The sequence below is a fragment of the Leucoraja erinacea genome, chromosome 2 (genome assembly GCF_028641065.1).
Source record: "Leucoraja erinacea ecotype New England chromosome 2, Leri_hhj_1, whole genome shotgun sequence".
NCBI lineage: Eukaryota > Metazoa > Chordata > Chondrichthyes > Rajiformes > Rajidae > Leucoraja > Leucoraja erinaceus.
The window spans coordinates 7,320,199-7,330,198 of NC_073378.1; the positions used below are offsets into that span (position 1 = coordinate 7,320,199).

A 10,000-nucleotide genomic window follows, 5' to 3' on the forward strand; every position below is an offset into this window, starting at 1 on the left:
GGCAAAGTGAAGCTGGCAACGCCTCTCCACCAAAAGAGCGACGAGGTTGAGTGCTAGCGTTTTGGTCCACCGAAACTATACAAGGTTAATGCATTAAAGCCATTTGGCCAGCAATGATTAAACAATTTGCAGTTATAAGTGGGTACACTTTTCCTCTTTTTCTCATTAAATACAATCTTTTTGTCTGGAGGGCGAAGGCCCAGCAGCAAAAAGAAGTTCCCGGCGAAGGCCAATCCGTTTAGCGTTGAAGAGTAGTGGTAATTGTCATGTGTTAGCCCCCCCCACGGAACAATGAGCAGGCCTGTAAAACAGACACTAGTAAACCTAGTGCACTGAGTTTGTTCCTTGTAGCTTCGTCATTTGAATTTGTGGTTGCAGCAGCAGGATTGATTGATAAGGGGCGAATGAAAAAAATGAAATGGTAGTTTTTGGAGATTTGATCAATTCAATTGCATTTGGGCGGTCATTAGGGTGGTGTTTTGTTATCCATATTTTTCGGTTTAAACCAGCAATTGCACTTCCTTCCCACACCACAAATGATGATATGGGAATGGAATTTTTTTGTGATTCTCTTAGTAAAATATATATAATTCATGAAGAGGAAACACGAAGAAATACAGATGCTAGAGTCTTGAGTGTTGAAAGAACTTAATGGGGTTAGGCAGAATAGGTGGGCCATGTTCAGGTCGGGACCCTTCTTGGGTGTGTTCAGGTCCTGCTTAAAGTGGGAATGAAAGACTCTTATACGTTGAATCGAGATTAACATTAGAGTCATACAGCATGGAAATGGGTCCTTTGGCCCAATTTTCCCAAGAGGGTGATGGTTTTTCCTTCCGCCCACAATATTTAATATGTAAAAGAATATGTGATTCTGTTCCATTCTGTTTGTAGTTTGTTTGTTTGTCTTTTTGCACAAAGTCCACGAGCATTGCCACTTTTCATTTCACTGCACACCTCGTATGTGTTTGTGACGAAATAAACTAGACTTGACTTGTGGAAGGTACACAAAAATGCTGGAGAAACTCAGCGAGTGCAGCAGCATCTATGGAGCGAAGGAAATGGGCGACGTTTCGGGCCGAAACCCTTCTTCAGACTTGTGGAATGTTGCTTTTCAGACTGGCCTGTGACTAGTGGTGTGCCTCGGGGTTCGGTGCTGGGCCCGTTACTGTTTGTCATCTACAACAATGATTTGGATGAGAACATACAGAGCAAGATGAGCTTTGGTGGTCGAGTCGCAGGTAGATAAGGTGGCCAAGAAGTATTTTGGCACATTGGCCTTCATCAGTCAGAGTATTGAGTAGCGTACATAGACGTAGTGTATGGGTGATCTATGGTTGACATGGACTTGGTGGGCTGAAGTGCCGGTTTTCAGGCTGTATGTCTAAACTAAACTTGAAATTAAAACATCCTCATAAATCTGTGTGCTCTTTCCTGCTTAACTACATCGTTCTACTAGCAGGTGAGCAAAACTGAACACAGTACTCCAAATGTGGCTTCACCAATGTCTTGTACTCTGACTATTGAAGGCCAATGTAACTGAAAGCCTTCTCAACCGCCCTATGATGCCACTTTGAAAGCCTTCTCAACTGCCCTATCTACCTGTGACTCCACTGAAGGAACTATGTATCTGCAGCCCTAGATCCCTCTGTTCTACACCCCCCCCCCCCCCCCCCCCCCCCCCCCCCCCCCCCCCCCCCCCCCCCCAGGGCCCTGCCATTCAATGTGAAAGTCTTGCCTTGGTTTTACTTCCCAAAATGCAATACCTTGCACTTGCCCAACTGCTCAAGATCCTGCTGCAATTTTTGATAACCATCTACGATACCAACCACATTAATATCATTTGCAAACTTACTAATCATGACTTCAACTTTCTCATCCAAATCCTTGATATAAACCACAAACAACAATAGGTCCAGTAACTACCCCTGAGGCACAACGTTAGTTACAGGCCTCCAGTGTGTAAAACAACTTTCGCCATCTTCCTCTACTTCCTTACATTCTCTTTCATTCTCTTTCCAAATCATGCGTCAAATTTACCAATCTCGCAAACTATGTTGTGAGGTTTGGTTTTAGGCTGGATTGGTCTTTGATTCATCATTTCAGAGCTGGCCAAGGCTCGATGGGTCATCTTTTGTTCTGTGAAAAGTATTAAAGGTTTGTACGAGCATGGCTGTTATGTGCACATTATGCTTGCATCAATCTTCTGGGTCAGAATTATACTGAGATTACCATGTTTGTTTTGAACCCGAGATACTTTTTAAGTTTACTCTTCCATGATTTTGCATTGTTTAAAAATGTTTTTGCAGTCAACAGAGTATCTTTGAAGCATAATTGCCTTTGCATTATCAGGAAATGTGGAAGTCCTCTCTGTGCCTTTGAAGGCGTCAAACTGCATGAAGAAATGGACGAGATCACATTATTTTAAAGGATATAGATGGAAGGCTAGGCACAAGGAACTGCAGATACTGATTTACAAATGTGCTCAGAAGAGGTGAGATTGGAGTTTGTAAGGGGAGTGAAGAAGTCAAGGCAGTTGTTGTGTTCAGAGAGGGTGGGATTGGCATGTACCTCCTTTAACCTCATCTACTGCATTTGGTGTTCCTAACATAGAAAATAAGTGCAGGAGTAGGCCATTCGGCCCTTCAAGCCTGCACCGCCATTCAATGTGATCATGGCTGATCATCCAACTCGGTATTGTGGCTAAGGGGATCAGGGGGTATGGAGAGAAGGCAGTTACGGGATACTGAGTTGGATGATCAGCCATGATCATATTGAATGACGGTGCAGGCTCGAAGGGCCGAATGGCCTACTCCTAAACTAATTTCTATGTTTCTATGGTATCCCATCCCTGCCTTCTCTCGATACCCCCTGATGCCTTTAGCCACAAGGGCCACATCTAACTCCCTCTTAAATATAGCCAATGAACTGGCCTCAACTACCTTCTATGGCAGAGAGTTTCAGAGATACACCACTCTCTGTGCAAAAAATGATTTTCTCATCTCGGTCCTAAAAGCCTTCCCCCTTATCCTTAAACTGTGACCCCCTTGTTCTGGACTTCGGGACATCGGGAACAATCTTCCTGCATCTAGCCTGTCCAACCCCTTAAGAATTTTGTAAGTTTCTATAAGACCCCCCCCCCCCCCCTCAATCTTCTAAATTCTAGCGAGTCAAGTCAAGTTTATTCATCACATACACATACGAGATGTGCAGTGAAATGAAATGCAGCGAGTACAAGTCTATCCAGTCTTTCTTCATATGAAAGTCCTGCCATCCCAGGAATCGGTCTGGTGAACATTCTCTGTACTCCCATTATGGCAAGAACATCTTTCCTCAGATTAGGAGACCAAAACTGTACGCAATACTCCAGGTGTGGTCTCACCAAGGCCCTGTGCAACTGCAGTAGAACCTCCCTGCTCTTATACTCAAATAACGTGGCCTCCTTTACATTGGTGAGACCAAATGTAGACTGGGCAACCATTTCACTGAGCACTTGCCCTCTGATCTGCCAAGGCCTGCTGGGTCTCCTGGCTGTGAACCATTTTAACTCCTCTTCCCATCCCCACACTGACCTTTCTGTCCAGTGCTTCCTCCATTTGCTAGCGTGAGGACAAATACAAACTGGAGAAACAGCATCTCAAATTACACTTGAACAGCTTACAACATATCCGTCTGAAGAAGGGTTTCGGCCCGAAACGTTGCCTATTTCCTTCGCCCCATAGATGCTGCTGCACCCGCTGAGTTTCTCCAGCTTTTTTGTGTACCTTCGATTTTCCAGCATCTGCAGTTCCTTCTTAAACAATATCCGTATGAATGTTCAGTTCTCCAATTCTGGGTAACTAACTTACAAAGATCCCCCTCCCCTCCATTTTTCTAACCCCTCTCATCCCCCTGCCCCCCCCCCCCCCCCCCCACCTAGATATGTATCCATTTCTCCCCCCCCTCCCCCCCCCCCCCCCCCCCCCCCCCCCCCCCCCCCCCCCCCCCCCCCCCCCCCCCCCCCCCCCCCCCCCCCCCCCGTCCCCCTCCCACCCCGTCCCACCCCCCCCCCCCCCCCCCCCCCCCCCCCCCCCCCCCCCACCCCCCCCCCTCCCCCCCCCCCCCCCCCCCCCCCCCCCCCCCCCCCCCCCCCCCCCCCCCCCCCCCCCCCCCCCCCCCCCCCCCCCCCCCCCCTGTATTCCTTCCTTCCACCTGGCTTCCATCTCTGGCTTCACATCTCCGGAGAACCGTGGATAGGTAACGTTTCAGACCGAGACCCTTCTTCAGACTTTGACTGCACCCACCTCTCTTCTAGCTTACTCTCTCCTCCCCTGAACTATAATCAACATAAAGAAGGGACTCTCCCTGAATCGTCGCCTATCCATGTCCTCCAGAGATGCTGCCTGGCTTGCTGAGTTACTTGAGCACTTAATGTCATTAGAAAGATGACTAAATATTGTTCAGGTACCAGGAGATGTTACCGGATGTTCTTGAAAATGATTTCATAATTTAATGGCAAACTGAGTCAAACATCTTGGGTTTAGGTTTATTATTGAGACTATTGACACAAATCCAATATGCTGTACATAAATCAGGGGCTAGTGGAATCAAGGGATATGGGGAGAAGGCAGGGACGATCAGCCATGATCACAATGAATGGCGGTACTGGCTCGAAGGGCCGAATGGCCTCCTGCTGCACCTATTTTCTATGTTTCTATCTATGTTTCTAAATACAATCATTAAACTAAAGTGCACTAGAGCGCCGTGGAAGATACAAAATATAAAATAGAGCTTGCAGCATTGTGTGCATTAGTTCCAAAATCAAAGCCCAATGGGGCAGAGGTGAATCAGACTACACCCTAGCATATGGAAGAACCATTGAAAAGCTTGATAACAGTGGGATAAAGTTTTTCCTGAGTCTGGTGGTGCACGCTTTCTAGCTTCTGTACCTTCTACTAGATGGGAGCAGGGAGAAGAATGAATGACTGGGGTGTGACAAGTCTCTGGTCGATTTATTTCTGCGCCCTTGTGGCTTCCTGAGCTCTGCGCTCTGTGTAATTATAACAGTCCTGCCTCCACCCCTTGTAACTATTTTAAAAATCTTAAATTTGGCTGCATTTTTGAGGTAGCATAAAGTGTAGATGGGGAATCAATGGTGGGTATGCTGGTCTGTGTGATAGAAACATAGAAACATAGAAATTAGGTGCAGGAGTAGGCCATTCGGCCCTTCGAGCCTGCACCGCCATTTAATATGATCATGGCTGATCATCCAACTCAGTATCCCGTACCTGCCTTCTCTCGATACCCTCTGATCCCCTTGGCCACAAGGGCCACATCTAACTCCCTCTTAAATATAGCCAATGAACTGGCCTCAACTACCCTCTGTGGCAGAGAGTTCCAGAGATTCACCAGATGGACTCGGGTACATCTACAGCTGTTATTTGGTCTCCTAATCTGAGGAAGGACATTCTTGCCATAAACGGAGTATAGAGAAGGTTCACCAGACTGATTCCTGGGATGGCAGGACTTTCATATGAAGGAAGACTGGTTAGACTCGGCTTGTACTCGCTAGAATTTAGATGATTGAGGGGGGATCTTATAGAAACATACAAAATTCTTAAGGGGTTGGACAGGCTAGAGGCAGGAAGATTGTTCCTGATGTTGGGGAAGTCCAGAACAAGGGGTCACAGTTTGAGGATAAGGGGGAAATCTTTTAGGACCGAGATGAGAAAAACATTTTTCACACAAAGAGTGGTGAATCTGTGAAATTCTCTGTCACAGAGGGTGGTTGAGGCCAGTTCATTGGCTATATTTAAGAGGGAGTTAGATGTGGCCCTTGTGGCTAAAGGGATCAGGGGTATGGAGAGAAGGCAGGTACAGGATACCGAGTTGGATGATCAGCCATGATCATATTGAATGGCGGTGCAGGCTCGAAGGGCCGAATGGCCTACTCCTGCACCTATTTTCTATGTTTCTATTTCTTGCGTTCTCGAGCAAAGCTGTTTCCAAACTAAACTGTGGTGCAACCTGCCAGTATATCTGTAGAAGTTTGTAAGAGTCATTGGAGACATGCCGAATTGCCTCAGGAAGTAGAGGCGTTGGTCTGCCTTTGTGGCTATCACATCATTGTGGTTGGTCCATGACAGATCATTGGCAACATCAATGCCAAGGAATTTGAAGCTCTCTACCATTTCCACTCTAGCATCATTGAAGATGATTGGCGCGTGTACTCCACTATGCCTCTTTTGAAAATCTATTTAGAAAGATGTAGCATCGTCATTCGCAGAGCACTGCTGCATTGTTTGGATTATGTGACTCAAGTCCTTTATCCAAACTGTGCACATTTCACTTGCAAGAGTTTCGCTTCTCACTTTTATAAGTGTTAGTACGACACTCTCTATTAACTATATCTAATTTTTAAAAATTGAATTGCTAAAGATATAATTTATAATGGTCTAATGAGGTTTTGGCAAATAATTTAGCAGGTTTGGGGCATTTTTATCAGAGCATTGATATAACTATGATGGGCAGTGTAAACTGAAGAGCAATGTAAATGGGGCATACAGTGTTTGGGACAAAGACCCATCATTGATTTATTTGCCTCTGTACACCACAATTTGAGGTTTGGACTAGAAATAATCACATGTGGTTAAAGTGCACATTGTCAGATTTTATTAAAGGGTATTTTTATACATTTGGTTTCACCATGTAGGAATTGCAGCTGTGTTAATACATAGACCCCCATTTCATGGCACCATAATGTTTGGGACACATGGCTTCACAGGTGTTTGTGATTGCTCAGGTGTGTTTAAATGCCTCCTTAATGCAGGTACAAGAGAGCTCTCAGCACCTAGTCTTTCCTCCAGTCTTTCCAACACATTTAGAAACTTTTATTACTGTTTATCAGAGTCTCAAGTTTCAGGTTCTTGGGCACCCACATCTCAGGTGGTCATCTAATGCCCCTGTCCCACTTTGGAAACCTGAACGGAAACCTCTGGAGACTTTGCTCCCCACCCAAGGTTTCCGTGCGGTTCCCGGATATTTTTGTCGGTCTCCCTACCTGCTTCCACTACCGGCAACTTCCGGGAACCACACGGAAACCTTGGGTGGGGCGCAAAATCTCCAGAGGTTTCCGTTCAGGTTTCCTAAGTGGGACAGGGGCATAACACTCAATCCCTGGTAAACAACGGTTTTGCTTCCTAAGATCACTCGGGGAAAGTCAACTTGCCGCAACAGCTGCTAGTGTCATTCAACCGTTGCTCCATAGAGAGTGTCCTGACACATGGCATCCGGGTGTGGCATGGCAACAGTTCTGCGGCTGGCAAGAAGGCTCTGCAGAGAGTCATCAATACAGCCCAGAAGATCACCAACACACACCTGCCTGCCCTGGAAGAGATCTATGGCTCTCGTTACCTGCGGAAGGCATCATGCACACTAAAGGACTCTTCTCATCCCGCACATCACTTGTTTGCCCATCTGCCCTCCAGAAAGTGTTACAGGTCACACACACCACAAGATTAACAAACAGTTTCTACCCCAAGGCCATCACCACTCTGATCTCTGCACTGAACACACAGCCCCCAGAGCCAATATTTTGTACTGCCACAACACTACTGTGAAATATTGTACATTCCGACTTGACAAAGTTTTTCTTGCCATTTTTGTCGTTATTATTTATCTGATACGTTGGAGCTCCACTTGGGTAGTGCGCCTGAAATTTTGTTGTATGTATTTATAATGAAAATAAATTTTATTATTATTATTAATATTATCAACATGAGGACCAAAGTTGTGCCAATGAAAGTCAAAGAAGCCATTATGAGACTGAGAAACGAGAATAAAACTGTTAGACAGTTAGAGAAACCTGTGGCTTACCATATCAACTCTTTGGAACATCATTAAGAAGAAAGAGAGCACTGGTGGGCTTACTTATCGTAAAGGGACTGGCAGGCCGAGGAAGACCTCCACAGCTGATGACAAAATAATTCTCTCAGTAATAAAGAAAAATCCCCAAACACCTGTCCGACAGATCAGAAACACTCTACAGGAGTCGGGTGTGGATTTGTCAATGACCACTGTCCGCAGAAGGCTTCATGAACAGAAATACAGAGGCTACACTGCAAGATGCAAACCACTGGTTAGCCACAAAAATAGGATGGGCAGGATACAGTTTGCCAAGAAGTACTTAAAAAAAGCAACCACAGTTCTGGAAAAGGGTCTAGTGGACAGATGAGATGAAGGTTAACATATCGGAGTGATGGCAAGAGCAAAGTATGGAGAAGAGAAGGAACTGCCCAAGATCCAAAGCATACCACCTCGTCTGTAAAACACGGGGTGGTGGGAGAGTTATGGCCTGGGCATGTATGGCTGTTGAAGGTACTGGCTCACTTATCTTCATTGATGATACAACTGCTGATGGTAGTAGCATAATGAATTCTGATGTGTATAGACACAACCAATTTGCACTTTCAAACAAATGCCTCAAAACTCATTGGCCGGCAGTTCATTCTACAGCAAGACAATGATCCCAAACATACTGCTGAAGCAGCAAAGCAGTTTTTCAAAGCTTAAAAAAATGGTAAATTCTGGATTGGCCAAGTCAATCACCCGATCTGAACCCAATTGAGCATGCCTTTTATATGCTGAAGAGAAAACTGAAGGGGACTAGCCCCCAAAACAAGCATGCTAAAGAGGGCTGCAATACATATGGCTGCAGAGCATCACCAGAGAAGACACCCAGCAACTGGTGATGTCCATCTTCTTGCGTATGGTGTGCACAGCCTAAAGTTGCAGGTCAACTTGTTCTATTTGATCTTTTGTTTGTGCACGTCAGGTTGATTGCATTAGTCGAAATGGGGCGGACCACGTGAAGGCTGCAATTTCCAACCCTGGTGATGTCCATGAATCGCAGACTTCAAGCAGTCATTGCATGCAAAGGATATGCAACAAAATACTAAACATGACTACTTTCATTTACATGATATTGTAGTGTCCCAAGCATTGCTGTGCCCCAATCATTATGGTGCCCTGAAATGGGGGTGGGACTTTGTATAAACACTGCTGTAAGTTCTACATGGTGAAACCAAAATGTATAAAAATGGCATTTATTAAAATCTGACAATGTGCACTTTAACCACGTGTGATATATTTTTTCTATTACATTCTATTACAAATCTCAAACAGAGGCAAATGAATAAATGATGGGCCTTTGTTCCGAACATTATGGAGGGCACTGTACATTATTGAGGAAAAAACACAAGGTGCTGGAGTAACACAGCTGGTCAGGCAGCACCTCTGGAGAATATCGATAGATGATGTTTCAGATTGGGACCCTTCTTCAGACTGACCTGCTAAATCCCTCCAGCACTTTGAGTCCTTTTTTGTGAACTAGCATCTGCAGTTCCATGTGTTTACATAAATTACCGTGGATGTGTATAGTAGTCTTTAATCTTTAGTCAAGGAAAATGTGATCAGAAATAATTCTGGTTCCAAATGTAAGAGGAAGATATATAATTAATGACAAGGCCCTTAATAGCATTGATTACAGAGGGATCTTGCAGTGCAAGTTCATAATCCCTCACTGTACTATCACAAGTGGACAGAGTGATAATGGAAGCATATGGTATGTTTGGCTACATTGGCCAGGTCATTGAGCATTGAGTCAGGAAGTCATTTTGCAGGTTTATAGGACTTCAGTTAGGCTGCACTTGGCGTATTGTGTGCTGTTCTGGATCGCCCATTACAGGAAGAATGCGGAGGCTTTGGAGAGTGTGCAGGAGGTTTATCAGAATAATGCCTGGATTATGAGACATTTGCTGCAGGGAGACACAAAATCCTGAAGTAGCTCAGCGGGACAGGAATGGATGATGTTTTGGGTCAAGACTCTTCTTCAGCTACAGAGTGAGGTTGGACAGATTTGGATTACAGAGAAAGGTTGAACAAGTTAGGGCTTTATTCTTTGGAGCGCAGAAGGTTAAGGGTGGACTTGATAGAGGTTTTTAAAATGATGAGAGGGATAGACAGA

General features: G+C 45.1%; 1 protein-coding gene across 6 annotated transcripts in view; it reads left to right on the forward strand.

Annotated features, from left to right (window-relative positions):
- Window positions 1–10,000, forward strand: part of zdhhc11 (zinc finger DHHC-type containing 11) — a 216,467-nt gene that overhangs the window by 64,038 nt on the left and 142,429 nt on the right. For 2 of the 6 annotated variants that reach the window (XM_055651430.1, XM_055651440.1), the window contains one exon: window positions 2,350–2,491. The exons of the other annotated variants lie outside the window; for them this stretch is intronic. In XM_055651430.1, the coding sequence (XP_055507405.1) occupies window positions 2,477–2,491 (15 nt within the window). In that variant the 5' untranslated portion in view covers window positions 2,350–2,476. The remainder of the gene's footprint in view (window positions 1–2,349; window positions 2,492–10,000) is intronic. 6 annotated transcript variants of the gene reach the window in all.